The 17,402-nt window shown below is 41.6% G+C and overlaps 1 protein-coding gene across 8 annotated transcripts in view; it reads left to right on the forward strand.

Moving 5' to 3' along the window:
• The window catches only part of ALPK1 (alpha kinase 1), a 181,023-nt gene that overhangs the window by 96,969 nt on the left and 66,652 nt on the right, over positions 1-17,402 (forward strand). For all 8 annotated transcript variants that reach the window (XM_077476734.1, XM_077476737.1, XM_077476740.1 and 5 more), the window contains one exon: positions 2,280-2,434. In XM_077476734.1, coding sequence (XP_077332860.1) covers positions 2,280-2,434 — 155 coding nt within the window. The remainder of the gene's footprint in view (positions 1-2,279; positions 2,435-17,402) is intronic.

Raw genomic sequence — 17,402 nt, forward strand, 5'->3', positions numbered from 1 at the left:
GGGTTGCATTTCATTCTTGGACCCAGGCAGCACAATGTCTTGGGCCAGCCCTGTCAACAATGTATGATATAATTATTATTAGCAGCAAAACTAATAGTCTATGATTTATTTGACTAAATATACATTTTATAATTATTCCCTGTTTTCATAGAGCATGTTTTGTACACTGTGATGGATTGGGATAAGTCTTTCAAAAACATGGGTCAATTATACCTCAACCATTATCCAATTTGTCTTCTATACTAGAGCTGGATTTTGACTGTGGTTGAATGCTACGATCTGACTATTGTCAGGTTGGGAACTGGGAAGATGGATGAGATATGTTCAGCTTTGGGAATAGGCGCTTTTTATTCTCTCAAGTAGATGTAGAAATACAAAATGAAGCGACAATCCTTTTGACTCTTTGACCAACAGCCAACTCATGCTGACAACAAGCTGAAGTAGAAACAAATCACCAAATGCTGTCCTTTGTAAGATGACACAGTAAACCCTTGCATAAGTTTTGAGGAACAAATATACTGTAATAATCCTACATGGTCATCAGAAGTAAGAGGAAGATAGTTGAAAGACACCTAGTGCAAAATAATCATCCAAGGTACCATAACAGTATTGTGGAACCCTGGTTCAAGGCCTTCAAAAATGTTTACCATATAGATATTACATGCAACAAAAAGAATTGTCCCTATACTCAACGTAGTTAATTAATTTTATACCATTCATCCAGTGTAGAGTAGAAGTTCCCTGATCCTTCTTTTCACGATCTTTTTTAAAAAGGTTTATTATATTTGTAAATTCAACCAATATCAGCTATAATGTCTTTGAAAAGAATTCAAGAAAAAAAAAAAAACTAGACACAGCTATAAAACACATATGTATGAAGATGGCAAGATGCATCTAAAAAAAATTAAACACAAGGTGTATTTTAATTCCATTTTGCATTTTTTTCTGCATCAGTTGAGGAGGAACAATAAAATGTGACTTAGCAGATTTAAAATGAATTAGAATATTTTTTTTTTTCCTTTGGATACATGGGGGACAAGCTTGAAGCCATGTCAATTTTTTATTGCAGCCTGTGTCCCTGCTGGGGAGATTTATCTAACAACCGTCCAAGAGAGTACTTTCCTTACTTTGAAGATAACTCCCTGCACTTCCTGTCTTGTCTCCAGACAAGAGATAATGACAAATCTCCCTGGTGTTACACAGGCATAAAAAATTTATTAAAAAAAGACACGTCAGAAATTTTTGCCATTTCACACTTTATGCAATAAATAATAATAATACAAAAAAAAGATTTGGGCTTTACATATGCTTTAAAGTGTATCTAAACCCAAGAATGAAATGGAATATTTTGAAGTTCAGCAGTACTTTGATATGGTGATGGATTTCGTTTTATTTTTTCAGGCTACTTTTTCCTTTTTTTCGTTTTCAGTAGTGAACGTGCCAGTAAAACACTTTCTGAATGAAGGATGAATGAAAGTTTACTGTGCTGTATATATTGATTAGCAGCATTGCTATCGTATATTACTTGCTCCTGATTTAGAATCCTGAAGGGACGAGAGGTGACCTGAGCAGGGTTGAGAACACTTGGGATGTAAATGCAGCAGAGGCAGAGTGGACTGGAAACTGTGAGTTCACTGGAATTTAGGCCGGGTCACCTGGTATATTTTACACATATTATGCAATTATAGAAAACCCTTTTAAATTGATATTTATCAGACCACAAAGAAGCTAATAAAAAAAAGTTAATTGTTAGGTTGTACGTACACTTTAAGTCCACTTTACTTCTAAAACTCATGTATGTAGATCTTTGCATTGCTCATTTGTTTGCTAACCAGGTGAAATGCAGTAGACTTGGAAATGACCGCAGATGCTGGCACATGAACATATATCATGCCTGAAGCTATATTCTTAAGTGTTGTACATACAATGGGATATCTTTTTAGCAGATGAAAATAGATTTGATTACAACATTGATGGCTTACTTCCTGATAAGTATGTCTCCACACCGTGACAATTGTATAAATGTTTACTTCCCACTGAAAACCTATTTAATGGCTGATTGCTCCAGCATACCTTGAGGGCAGAACTGAATAGGTCCTAAATTGACAGACATTTTCTTGTTATTAGTGGAATGGTAAAAGGATGCAGCATGGAGCAAGTGCAAGAAAGGTGTGTGGGAAACTTAGGTTATTGCAGTTGAGGTGCAGAACATACCACTGGAAATTAAAAGTGTCTTTATGTCCTGGAGATATCCTAACATGCACTCTGACCTTTTCTAGCCTCTCTGCCGGACGATCTGAAGATTCTCATTCAGGAGGCAAAGGAAATGAAGTGGCCCTTTGTGCCTGAGAGGTGGCAATACAAACAGACAGTCAGCCAAGAAGACAAAACAAACCTTCAAGATCGGATCAATCCAAGGCTTCATGAGTTACTGGTATGAAATAAATCACAAGTTTTATTAAATGTTATAGTGTGAAATTCCATGCCGCCTGATTCACTTTGGGGTGGTGTAATCACATATTAAACAGGAAATGGTCCTCTGCATTTTTATGTATTTTTTATAAATCATTCATGGGGACTTATAATTCATACGGTGCCTTGAAAAAGCATTCATACCCCTTGAACTTTTCCTCATTTTGTCATGTTACAACCAAAAACGTAAATGTATTTTATAGGGATTTTATGTGATAGACCAACACAAAGTGCAACATAATTGTGAATTGGAAGGAAAATGCTAAATGTTTTTAAAGATTTTTTACAAATAATTATCTGAAAAGTGTGGCATGCATTTGTATTAAGCCCCCTTTACTCTGATACCTCTAACTAAAATCTAGTGGAACCAAATGCCTTCAAAAGTCACCTAATTAGTAAATACAGTCCACCCGTGTGTAATTGAATCTCAGTATAAATGCAGATGTTCTGTGAAGACCTTAGAGGTTTGTTAGAGGAACTTATTGCACAAACAGCATCATGAAGGCCAAGGAACACAACAGACAGGTCAGGGATAAAGTTGTGGAGAAGTTTAAAGCAGGGTTAGGTTATAAAAAAAATATCCCAAGCTTTAAACATCTCACGGAGCACTGTTCAATCCATCATCCGAAAATGGAAAGAAAGGGCACAACTGCAAACCTACCAAGACATGGCCGTTCACCTAAACTGACAGGCTGGGCAAGGAGAGCATTAATCAGAGAAGCAGCCAAGAGGCCCATGGTAACTCTGAAGGAGCTGCAGAGATCCACAGCTCAGGTGGGAGAATCTGTCCACAGGACAACTGTTAGTCGTACACTCCACATATCTGGCCTTTATGGAAGAGTGACAAGAAGAAAGACAAAAGAAGTCCCATTTGCAGTTGATGAGAAGCCATGTGGGGGATACAGCAAACATCTGACCAGAGCACCAAAAAGGTGCTCTGGTCAGATGAGACCAAGATTGAACATTCTGGCCTAAAAGCACAAAGCTATGTATACCGGAAGCCAAACACTACACATCACCTGGAACACGTCATCCCCACCGTGAAACACAGTGGTGGCAGCATCATGCTGTGGGGATGCTTTTCTTCAGCAGGGACAGGGAAGCTGGTCAGAGTTGATGGGAAGATGGATGGCAGCGGTTCACCTTCCAGCAGGACAATGACCCTAAACATACAGCCAGAGCTACAATGGAATGGTTTTGATCAAAGCATTTTCCTGTGTTAGAATAGCCCAGTCAAAGTCCAGGCCTAAATCCAATTGAGAATCTGTGGCAAGACTTGAAAATTGCAAAAATGTCACTCTCTAGATCTGCAAAGCTGGTAGAGACATTCTCAAAAAGACTTGCAGCTGTAATTGCAGCGAAAGGTGGTTCTACAAAGTATTGACTCAGGGGGGGGGGGTCTATCACATAAAATCCCAATAAAATACATTTTTGTTTTTGGTGTAACATGACAAAATGTGTAAAATTTCAAGGAGTATGAATACTCAAGGCACTGTATGTATTTAGAACTGCACTAAAAAATAAAAATTTTGTGTAGTGCTTACCCTCGGAGGGGCCACTGAGAATATAGCCACATCTCTCACAGTACAACAGAGGCTGCCATTCACAAAAAGCACACTGACAAATCAAGCTCAATCTAGGGGATGTCTTTATAGTATTGATTGCTGAAGAACTTTAACAAGAGAGGGGTTTGGGGTCACAGGATACTCCAAAATGGTCATTAAAGCATGTTTATTACTATAACTAAAATATATAAGACTTAAGTTGGCCAGACACAAGTAGATTTTTTTATGAACATTTATATGATTTTTTTTATTTTTTATCAGAGCATTCTTAGAATAAGGATAAATCCCTGAGACAACTTATTTAGAAGCCCTTACATTTTTTTTTTTTTTAGCTCAAGGTGGTATACTTTCAAAGTGGTTGCAATGACCGGTGGTGTTTTACCTTCACGCACTCTATGTCTGAAGGTAAAAAACATTCAGTATTCAGCTCCTCCCTCAGCCCCCCTCCCCCATACTCACCTGAGCCCAATCCCAATCCAGCAATGTGCATAAGAGCAGAAGCTCTCCTGGGTCTCTCCCTCTTCAATGGCTGAGACACAGCAGCAGGAGCCATTGGCTACCGCTGCTGTGGATCACAGCCAGTAAGGAGAGAACAGAGGGCAGGGCCGAGTAATGCTCTATGTGTCTCATTGACACACAGACGTGGCTCAGAAACAAGCTTGTGTGAGTGCCACAGAGCAAGCAGCTTGCTGTGATGGCACTCAAGAAATGAGAGAGGGCAGGCTACTGTCAGGAAGCTTCAAGTTTTGAAGTGCAATTCCTGCTTCCTCCCTAAAAAAGCAACACATCATTATGCATGTAGATAAAGACTGTGGGGCAGTGGCGGCCCATCCATAGAGGGCATACGGGCGCCACCCCCCATCAATGCATCCGACACTCTGATCTACATACAGGACGCCGGATGCATGGATTCCAATGGGGGGGAGTGTTTTTTTAGGCACGTGATTAGAGCCAGAGGCTGCAATAGGCTTAAAAAAGGGTGGGCTTGAGGGGCAGAGCCACTTATCTCAGCATGCCGCCAGCCACCTGATGAACTAAGGACACCGGAGCTGCTGCTGCCAGCCACCCACCACACTGAGGACACCAGAGCTGCTGCTGCCACCACCCGCCATACTGAGGACACAGGAGGCGCTGCTGCCAGCCACCTGCCGCACTGAACACACCGAAGCCGCTGCTGTCAGCCACTTGCTGCACTAAGGACACCGGAGCTACTGCTGCCAGCCACCCACCACACTGAGGACACCAGAGCCGCTGCTGCCACCACCCGCCACACTGAGGATACAGGAGCTGCTGCTGCCAGCCAACCGCCATGCTGAGGACACCAGAGCTGCTGATACCAGCCACCCGCCACGCAGATTACACTGGAGCCAATGCTCCCAGCCTGCTGCACTGAGGACACCGGAGCCACTGTCCGGAATCCACCGGCTACCACCTGTCACCTAGATGGGGTAAGTGCTGGATCAAGCTGCAGACGGGGGGATAGTGCCATGCCGCCGGCCACGCTGATGACACCGGAGCCGCTGCTGCCAGCCACCCACCACACTGAGGACACAGAAGCCGCTGCTCCCAGCCCACTGCCAGCCACCTGCCACGCTGAGGACACCAGAGCCGCTGCCTGTAATCCACCGCTTGCCACCCCCCACCTAGATGGGGTAAGTGCCAGATCGACTGGCAGACAGGGAGGGTAGTGTCATGCGCTGGCCACCCGGGGGGAGGGGGTTGTTTGCCACCCCCCCAAAGCAAATCCCACCAGCTGCCACTGCTGCGGGGTCAATATTTACTAAAGGCAAATAGGTTGTTACCTTTGCAAGGAAAATTTCCCCAGAACTTAATAAATAAGATAATCCAATCCTTTGCAAACATGCTGTTTTTTTTTATCCTCCTTGCACCTGATTGAGTATTCTTTTCAAAGCAAAACGTCACCAAATTCACTAAGCTCTGGGGCAAATTCCTGTGCAAAGTTCTCTTGCAAAGTGAACAGGCCATTTGCCTTTAGTAATATGAACCCCTGTGTATTCCCATCTTATGCACTAGGAATCTCAAGTGGTTATCTTTTTATGCTTCTAACAGGCAATGCAGCAGGAGACTCAGAAACTTCTTCCTCCATGTTCTTCTGACTATTAAAGCCATGGGAATAGAGATCATTATTTTTTACTATTATAACTGGGGCACAGCTTTTTAGCTGCAATGGATCTGAAGCATTAAGTACTAATTCCAGGGTTTTTTATTGTAATTTCAACATAAATTAATGATTTTTTTTGTTGTTTAGAATCATTTAAGCTAGGTTTTGAGCTAGGTTTAGAGATAAATTCATGTTAAAGGCTTGGCTTAGGGTTTCAAAATAGAAATAAATGGGTACCTTTAGCTGCTCAAACTTTTGTTTATAGCCTTCCCGCACTACTGGTCCTATACAATTACCCTTTTTTGTCTGCAAGCTGCGAACAAGCGGATGAGGGTTTCCTTGGTCTACATAATAGGCAGTTATGACTGGCATGAGGCAGACTCATGTACACGATGGTTGGTTTTGGTCACACCACAGTTTGCAATCTGCACTGTGTGAGGACAAATCTGTGGGCTGCTGAAGGTACCTATGTACTGCTGCAAAGGCCGCCCAGGTCTGCCTGATGTGCTTTTAAAAATTAGGTTTAGGAGTTAGGTTAAAGGCTTGGCTTAGTTTGAAGCTTAAGTAGGTTAAAGGTTTATGGAAAACGTTTAAAGTCTGGGTGGCGTAAAGGTAGACTAAGTATTTGCTTTAGAGGTTGCGTAGATTAAAGGTTACGTTTAAGGATTAGGTTTAGAGTTAGAGTTTAGGTGGTTTAAAGGTTAGAGGTGGGTTAAGGGTTGGAGTTAAAAATTTGGGTACATTTATGTTTAGGGGTTCTGCCGGATTTAAAAGTGTTTATTTACTCCTTTGGCATTAACTGGTTTTATGCTGAAAAATTGCCATAAAATGTGATCAGATCCTCATCTAAGTCACAACAATAGACAAACACAATGGGGGTTATTTACGAAAGGCAAATCCACTTTGCACTGCACGTGCACTGAAAGTGTAGTCGCTCTAAATCTAAGGGGTAAATCTGAAATGAGTGGAAGCTCTACTGATTTTACCATCCAATCATGTGCAAGCTAAAATGCTGTTTTTTATTTTCCTTGCATGTCCCCATCAGATCTACAGCGACTTTACTTCCAAGTGCACTTGTCCATAAATTGAGAAAGTTTAGTACTGTGCAGTGGTGACCCATCCATTAGGGGTGCACGGGCGCCCCTAATCTACATGCAGGGTGCCAAACACATGGATTCCAATGGGGGGGTGTTTTTTTTTTTTTTTGAAGCGTGCGATTAGAGCCAGAGGCTCTAATAGGCTTAAAAAAAGGGTGGGCTTGAGACGCAGAGCTGTGCTCCGAGCCCATCTAGTTGTGTGAGAATAGTGAATGAATATTCACTATTCTCACACTGATTCACCTCCTGGCCAGTCAGGAAGCAGCTCCTGAGACCTGTCACCCAATTGGCTGAAAGGATAGATGACCCTATTGGACTCCTAGGAGAAGGAGGGAGGAGACGTGCTGTGGAACCTGTCGTAATGCACAGAAGGAGAAGGAGACACAATGGAAGACACCCGCCCATATGAGCCATGCCCAACCTAGTTGGGGTAAGTGCAGGGCTGGATTACCAACTGACAGCCCGGGGTGGGGGGACTTGGTGCGGGTCACCCATGGTGGGTGACCCTACCAACGGACCGTGGGGGGGGGGGTGATGATGGGGGGTGCCCACCGTGGGGGGTTGTTGTTTGCCACCCCCTTCCCCCCCAAAAAAAAATACCAGCCACCACTGGTACTGTGGCTACTCTTCCTAGAAGTGGACACCCCCCAAGATGACTCCCAAGGCACAACGTAGAATCCTCAATAAGATAAAAAATAACCCACGAGTAACCGCTGTAGGCTTTACTGAAACCTTACTGAAACTGGCAAACATCTCTGTTCATGAATCTACCATACGTAGCAAACTGCAACGCTACTGGGAAAATGTTTTCTAGACTGATGAAACAAAAGTTGAATTGTTCAAGAAGAATACTCAGCACTATTTATGGTGCAAAAAGGGCTCAGTTTACCAATGTCAAAACATGATCCCAATGGTAAAGTATGGCGGCGAGAATGTCATGGTTTGGGTTTGCTTTGCTGCCCTAAGGCCTGGACAGCTTGTCGTCATTGAAGGGAAAATTAGTTTATCAAAATATCCTACAGGATAATATCAGGATGGCTGTCTGCCAGCTGAAGCTTAATAGAAGGTGAGTAATACAGCAGGGCGATGACCATAAGCATTGAAGTAAATCCATCACAGACTGGCTTCAGAAAATGCTCTTTTTGGAATGGCCCCGTCAGAGCCCAGACCTTAACTCCATAGTGATGCCGTAGAATGACCTCAAGAGAGCCATACACGCCAGAAATCCTACAAATGTGTCTGAGCTGAAGCAGTTTTGTAAAGAGGAATGGTCAAAAATTCCTCCTGAACATTGTGCACCTCTGATCCAGACAAGTCATTGCTGCCAAAAGAGGTTTGACCAGCTATTCATTTCAAAGGGTTTACTTACTTTTTCCTTCAGCACTGTGAATTTATAATGGTTGTGTTCAATAAAGACATGAGAAATTAGAATTGTTTGTGTGTTATCAGCTTAAGCACATTGGGGGTTATTTACCAAAGGCAAGTCCACTTTGCACTACAAGTGCACTTCAAGGGCAGTTGGAAGTGCAGTCGCTGTAGATCTGATGGGGACATGCAAGGAAAAATAAAAACAGCATTTTTCTTGCACGTGATTGGATGATAAAATCAGCAGAGCTTCCTCTCATTTCAGAGCTTCCCCTCAGATCTACAGCGACTGCACTTCCAAGTGCACTTGCAGTGCAGTGTGGATTTGCCTTTAGTAAATCAACCCCATTGTGTTTGTGTATAGTTGTGATTAAGATGAGGATCAGATCACATTTTATTGCAAATTCACATACTTTTTCTTGCTACTCTATATGACATATGGTTTCAAATGTACAATTTTATAATTAGTATTGGTCATTAAAAAAAATATATACACTTTGAAAAAATACATGTTTGTTTGTTGGAAAAAATACATAATATGCATTTATGAACCCCTAAATCTGGTTTAATAAATGTGAAAGAGGCCTACTAGAACAATGGTGGACTGGACCCTAAGCCATCCTAATTGTGAGGAAAAATTTGATTTAAATACGATTATTCAAATACACCTTAAAACAAGGAAGGGGTATCAAAGCACAAAATGGTTACTTTTTTTGTGTGCAAACATGTAGTGTGTTCTCAACATCCGTAAAAAAAGGGAGGCAGCCCTACTACATTTGGCTAATTATGTTGCAACATTAGACTACTTCTGCATTGTCATTTTATTTTGCCTTTTTTGTGACCTTAGACAGAAATTTATGACTGATTTTGACCTTTTCTTTGACCCCTACAAAGCTTCTTAACTTAAAAGAGTACAGTCCTGATTCTCTCAGAATGAGCACCTGCAGGAAACGCCCTGAGAAACCTGGATAGATGAGAGATTAATGTGGCTAGAATAGCAAAGCAGTGTTTTCTGCATTATGCCCTCTCCACAGGTAGACAGGCCTTTTCTGAGATGATACCAATTATTTATTGCCGAAACATCTGTTGATAACTGCAGCTGCCCCTGTTAAACAAAGAACATCACAGGGTCAGAGACTATAAGGACCTGAAATCCTTGCCTCATGCTAGCCTAGAACTATTCACTGGCTTTCTCCCTGTGTTGTGCACCCTTCCCCCTCGGACACGAGACCCTGGGAAGTCTACATGTTTCATACTTTATCAACAAGGAGCTGCCTTCTTCTACTTATACACTTTGAAGTATCATTTCATCTTTTGAAGCAATTTATAGTTCACAGTTATTAAAGCATAAAGGCCATCAGGAGATAGAAAAAAAGAATAACATCTCCACCCACCACCCACATTAATTATACTTAGGAATTGTTATTACTCTGACCCATAGAAAATAATGCATCTATTTTTGTCGGTGCTAGTTTATTGTACTTATTTGGCAATAAATCCATATTCACTGGTATAACTTAAAAGTCAGAGCAGATGGGCTATTGTATGGTAGCCAGGATACCATTCGCTCATCTGCTTAGTTCATATACTGTGTGCGTGTGTGTGTGTGTGTGTGTATATACAGTACTGTATGTATATGTGTGTGTATGTGTATATATATATATATATATATATATATATATATATATATATATATATATATATATATATATATATATATATATATATATACACGCACACACACACACATATATATATATATATATATATATATATATATATATATATATAAACGCAAATGCAGCGCTCATACAAATATTTTTAAAGGATAAAGCATCTACAATAATAATTTATTTAGTGTAGGTCCACACAAAAGCGTGTTCAGAGGGGTCCGTCACCAAGATGAAAGGTTCACACTGACCCATACCCCAAATGATGGACTATTACGTCAAAAGTAGTCAAATGCGCTTTTTAAGTGCTTTGCTCCAACTCTCCGTACATGTGAGATGACCAGTCACTTAGGGACAGACACACTCCACTTTAGACATGGCTCACACCGCCAGCATATGGGGATTGGTAGAAAGAAACTTCATTTCACTGTATAACTGACAAGAATTATTTAGTTAAAATAGCCAGAATACTCACAAACAACAAGGTTAAAATCGCATGTAAATTCTCATGGTCTCAGCAACGATTTCAACCAGTAAGATAATAGCTCCCAACTATCCCTGATTTGGAGCAATATCCCTTTGTAGCTCATTCATCCTCATTTGTCCCTCATTTTGGTCTGATCTATAGTGTTGCGTATACAATGCACCTTTTGCCCTTCAAAATGTGTTTCCCAGTGCTAAACCTTTCATCCAATTTCTAATTTGCTGCATTTGTACATTTTAAAAACCAATATAAAGGAATAGTAGTGGTAAAAAAAAGTCCTTGTGGATTTAATTAACCTTTTTTTTGGTTAATTCTCCTTTAGGCCGGGTTCACACCGCTGCGATGCGGGAACGCCGCGAATCCGCGGCGTTTTCCCTCATCGCATTACTCCCGCCGGCAGTTCACACTGCCCTATGCGGACGGCTGGGAGTGTCAATGATATGTTAATGACACCCCCAGATCCGTCCGCATATCGCAGTGCGATCTGCCGACTCGCACAGGAATCGGATCGCATGGTGTGAACCCCCATGCGATCCGATTCTGTTGCGGAACAAAAAAAGGGTCCCGTGCGAGTTTGCTGCGGGAGCAATGCGAATTCAGCCATACTATCTGTATGGCTGAACTCGCATCGCTACGGAGATCGGATGTGATTTGCGGTGCGAATCACATCCGGATCTCCCCCCGCAGCAGTGTGAACCCAGCCTTAAGGGAATGTTTTTCAGGGGGCGTGTCCTATGCCTACATACATTTGTTAGTAGGTGTCCCTCATTCCCATCTCAAAATGTTGGGAGGTATGAGTAAGATGGTCGACCATATAGCGTGGTGACGTCACGTAACAGACTCCTCCATTGGAAAGGGAGGGGGTTCAAGGGAGAGAGGAGGCGGGCGGGGCAGGGTCGGGCTCCATGCCTGAATGGACACACAGAGCTGTGACTCAGCTCCAGTGCCCCCATAGGAAGATGATGACTGTAGGGGCATGCAATAGGAAGGAGGGGCCAGGAGCAGCAAAGAGGGACACAAGAAGAGGAGGATCTGGGCTGCTCTGTGCAAAACCAACTGTACAGGTTAGTTTGGTATAACATATTTGTTATTTTAAAACAAAATTAGACTTTACAATCATAGATAGGGGTTTCGCAGGGGGCGTTCCCTATGCCTACATACATTTGTTAGTAGGTGTCCCCCATTCTCATCTCAAAATGTTGGCAGGTATGAGTAAGATGGCCAACCGTATAGTGTGGCGACGTCACGTAACAGACTCCTCTATTGGAAAGGGAGGGGGATCAGGGGAGAGAGGGGGCAGGGCCGGGTCAGTCTCCATGCCTGAATGGACACACAGAGCTGTGACTTGGCTCCAGTGACCCATAGGAAGCTGCGGACTTTAGGGGCATGCGATAGGAGGGAGGGTTCAGGAGAAGCAAAGAGGGACCTAGGAAGAGGAGGATCTGGGCTGCTCTGTGCAAAACCAACTGCACAGGTTAGGTGGGTACATGTTTGTTATTTAAAAAGAAAAAAAAAAAGAAAACAAGACTTTACAATCACTTTAAGCTTAGTTAGATTTAGCATTGAATTACACTTTAATCTAATGCTGTCATAGCTTTATTTTGGAATATAATTTTGCTTGTGTTAGCAACATCACAACTCATTTAATGGTCACTTTAGTTTGTATGTTGGATAGTGTTAAAACATATGTCGAGGCATATGTCAAGGCAAAATAAAAAATCCCTGTTCCTATGCTGTATCCTTTTAAACACCCTGCAAATATATCCCGATCTGCAGTTCTTGAGGCCTGTTTCGGGCTGACAACAAGCAACAATTTTGTGAACCAAGTGGTGTCAGGCCTCCTAGTGTCTTTTCCTAAACTACTTAACCACTCCCAGTCTAAGATCTCTAAAACATTAAGGGTTTCTGTAGTCCAAGATAAGAACTAGGAGGACTCTTTGAGGTAACACAGGAAGTGTACAGAGACCACTGGGCAGTGTTAATTTTTTTGCGCCTGTCAAACAGATATAACAAAACACTTCCAATGATGGTATAATAAACTGACCAAAATGAAGCAAATTAGAGAAGTTCATTTTTAGGCTTTATATACAATTTTATGTGCTGTAGAGCAGTGGTCATCAACCCTGTCCTCAGGGCCCACTAACAGGCCAGGTTTTATGTATTACCTTGGGGAGATGCAGGCTAGAATACTGCAATCACTGAGAAGCAAATTATATCGCCTGTGATGTATTTCAGTTATCTTGCAAACCTGGCCTGTTAGTGGGTCCTGAGGACAGGGTTGATGACCACTGCTGTAGACTACGGCAAGCAATATTCAGGATGGTCACATCCACTGCTATTTATTAACCTCCCTGGGGGTAATCCCAAGTCTGTCTCGGGCTGGGATTTCAGTACCACGAGCGGTAACCCCGAGCCAACTCGGGATTGCATCGCTGGATACAGGGAGAGTTATTTACCTTGTCCCCTGGATCCAGCGATATCCCCCCGCTGTGTGTGCGAGCTGTCCTCCGCTCGATTCACACAGTGCCCGAGTGCCGCCGAGCTCCATTCCCTGCGACGTTACGACGCACGGGAGCAGAGATCGGCATCAAATTCAAAACAGTAAAAATACACAAAACACATACAGTACTGTAATCTTACAGATTACAGTCAAAAGTGATTTTAGACCAGCTAGAAAACAGTGATAATAAATTAGAATCACTTGCACAATTGAGCGATAGCGATTTGTGGGGAGATCCGTCATCAAACACTAAATCTAATGACAGCGACAATTCTGCAAATTAGCAAATTTCAGTGTTTTTGGATTTGATTACATTATTGAATAAGATTATTATTATTTGTTATCATTATTTATAGTTATTTATTATATTATAAACTTTATCATACCCGGGATGTCTACTAGACTCTGGTTTGAACAGATTTAAGAGAGTTATTCCTAAGAATTACAGGCCTACAATATAAAACGCCAAATTTCTATGCAAAATAATTTTACCACTTTCAGCACCTAAAATCAGAAATAATCATACTGCCAGGGAGGTTAATTTGGGTGTATTCTGAATTCTGAAGGTAACTACATACATCCTTAGTGTTGACCAGCCCTACAAAAATTGTCAGGCTCTGGCAAGCATCATCCAATGCTTTATGGATACTTTTATTAGTAACATCATCTGCTTGACGAGAAACTGAAAGGTAATATTTCTTATTATAGATTGTATTACAGACTGCACCCATACACACCTTCCATTTTGTTATTTTTTTATTGGTATGATATTTTTACACTTAATCTCCACTCATTTTTATACAAGAAAATAGACAATCTTCAGATACACTGAATATTTACTAGTATTTTTCAGTAATTTAAGTTTAGTTTTAGTTTGTTGTAGAATTCTATTTGATAAAAATATAATTCGAAATTCTATATTTTTCTTGCCCTCTGAGATAGTTCCACAAAGTGCAGATAAAGCTCGCTCTATGAAAGTGTGGAAAAGCCTTTTTTTCCCCTTTGTCTCTGTTGGCCTTACATCGGGTGGAACGTTGTAAGATGGGCTGTATGCTCTTGTTTTCACCAGCTGGCAACTCCCCCTGTGAAATCAGGACCCTTTTCCCCATTTGTGTTATGTCAACGGAAAATGTGAATCACAAATGCACAATAGACTGATCAGTTCTGTCGGGACATTGTTGATATAATTGAGTTTGATCACGTGTGCCAGATCTAGGCCAGGGTGAAATAAGATTTAACACAAGTCTGCTTGTTCTGCTTCAACATTCAAACAAAACCATACGCCTTTTTTTTTTCAGCATTAAAGACAAGTCATAAGTCAGAATTTTTTTTGTTTGTTTGTTTTTTTGTGTGATTAGTGTTTAAGTAAGCTGTTGCCAAATAGCAAATATGTTTGTTCTTGCTTATTCCCAAAACTTTATATGAGAAGTATCATTAATAACGTTTATTTAAATGTACGAATCAAAGGAATCCTTAAAGGGGTTGTAAACCTTCGTGTTTTTTTACTTTAATGCATCCTATGCATTAAGGTGAAAAAACTTCTGTCACTGACGAGCACCCCAGCCCCCCCCCCCCCTTTTTACTCACCCGAGCCCATTCGTTCCCATGCTGGAGACGCACGCACCCTCTTGGCTCTTCATTGGAGTCTCAGCTCTTGATTTTCTAGATTGATAGCAGCGCAGCCATTGGCTCCGGGCAACGGGGAGGGGCGGGCCGAGTCCAGGTTTCTGTGTCGATGGACGCAAAAGCTGGACTCGGGAGCGCGCCCGCATGGGTACCCCAAGGAGAGCGCTTCACCTAGGTGGTTTCCCGACACCGGGAGGAGCTACTAGCGCCACCAGGAGACCCCAGAAAAGGAGGATCGGGGCCACTCTGTGCAAAACAAACTGCACAGTGGAGGAAAGTATGACATGTTTGTTATTAAAAAAAAACAAAAAACGAGGGTTTAGTAACCCTTTAACCTTGTTAATGCAAAAATTCAAAAGTTAGAATAAAAAAGTAATATATGAATTAAAATTGGTAAACTCAGCTTTGTGATTTTTACCTACAGGTACGCTTATAATAAAGTTTACCTGTAGATAAACATTAAGGTGAAAAAACATGAGGGTTTACAACCCCTTTAAAGTGGTTGTAAACCCTTACAAACCACTTTGACCTACAGGTAAGCCTAGATTAAGGCTTACCTGTAGGTCCAAGTAATATCTCCTAAACCTATACAGTTTAGGAGATATTTCCAAAAAGACAGCCACCGCTGTCTACGGGGAATGCGCCGTAGACAGCGGCGTGCAGGTGCACTCGGCAGGCCGCAGATCGCAGTGATATGCCGCGAGTGTCGGCTCCCGTGCGCATGTGCGGGAGTGACATCATCGCTGCTCCGGCGAATCACAGCGCCGGAGCAGCGAGACTCGGAAGTCACTCTGGGATCCATGGCAGCGGCAGACATGAAGACGGAGGACCGCTTTGGGGGCTTCGTTCTCAGGTAAGTTATTCATAATGAGCTAGTATGCATACTAGCTCATTATGCCTTTTGCCTTGCAGGTTGCTTCCCCCCCCCCCCCCCCATGGGTTTACAACCACTTTAAGCAGCTTAGAGTAGGCAGACCATTGAATAAAATGTTTATATGGAAATAATGATTTATTTGGGGTCATTTACTGAAAGGAAGTATTGAGTATCTTATACTTTACCGGGGCTAAAGTGAATATACACGGTTCACAGTTTACAGTTTAAAATTACATGACAACTCGCAAACTATTTGTGCCTATGCAACCATTCAAATCAGTGATCAGTGCACTGATTTTGAAAAGGTTCCCTGTACTATTTATGTACTGTTCTATTTATGGCGATTTCATGTGCGACTTGCATAGACATCTGTGCATGAAGACGCACAGATTTCAACAACCGCACATGAAATCGCACTGACTGGTGGCTTTGATAACAGAAAGAAATAGCGTGGTTTCAAAGTCGCATTCAGTGTGAACTGGGGCTTAATGTTTCATGTGCACATGAAATAAGTAAACAGGAATTAGCTTTTTTGCTTTTTCACATGATTAGATAATTGAAGTGCATATATGTGCATTTTTTTTGTGTTAAAGTGGAACTCCATCTAAAATCAAAGCTCACACCAGCAACCCACTTTACAGAGTTCCAATAAGTTCTTTATAAAGAAAACACCAATACCTACCTTCTACCTGCAGTTTTCTACCTGGTTGAATTTTGTCACGGGTCTTCCTTGCTTTCCTCCATGGTAGTGATGTGTGATCACCGATCAGTCCTGTACTGTGATTCCAGCCTGTTTGATTAAAAGAAACGGGCAGAATGAAGTGAGTGTCACTCTGTCCAAATGGCTTCGGCAGCACTTGACAGAGGAGAAAGTTGGAGACAATGCTGAAGCAGGCAAAGTACATCTTGGCCACATTTTTTATTGGGGAAAAGGGGAAATTTTAAGTGGAGGTCTACTTTAAGAGTCTCAATTCCTTTATTAAATCAGCCTCTTTGCCTTTCTATTGTTACTACAACAACTTCTCTTTACTTTTAAAGCATTTTCTTTCTCCTCCAGTTGGTGGCAGCATTTCTAGTATAAATGCTGGAAAGCTGGAGATTACAAACTCAATGTATGTATGTAAATGATAAGGAAATTGTATTTAACCACATCTACAAATGGCTTTTGCAATAGCTGTTGTTTTTCTTACTATTCATTTTGAAACTTTTAGAGAATAATTAATGACATTTTACAATGGTGCGCTTTTGCTATGCTTGAACGCAAATTTCCAGTATGACAAAAGTGCATCAAAATTATTCCCCTTTAAATCATATATAACTTTTTTCATCACTATGTTGCAATTGCTCTACATTTCCTGCATGCTGCACCTTTTCTGTGTTTTTCAAAAGCTCACCAAAAACGCACCTTCCATTTAAAGTCAATGAAAATGCACCAATATGCACTAAAAATGCACCAAGAGTGTGTCACATGACACATTTAAAAAAAGATGCTGGTTGTGAGTAGCTGACTGTTAAGGAGCCAGCACCCACTGGCATACTTAAAGAGCAGTTCCAGTTGTTTTTGTGTTTATTAAAAGTCAGCAGCTGCAAAAAGTGTAGCTGCTAACTTCTAATAAACACACACTTG

This window comes from Lithobates pipiens, unplaced genomic scaffold, assembly GCF_037356315.1.
Source record: "Lithobates pipiens isolate NorthernLeopardFrog02 unplaced genomic scaffold, aLitPip1_a1.2 Scaffold_13, whole genome shotgun sequence".
NCBI lineage: Eukaryota > Metazoa > Chordata > Amphibia > Anura > Ranidae > Lithobates > Lithobates pipiens.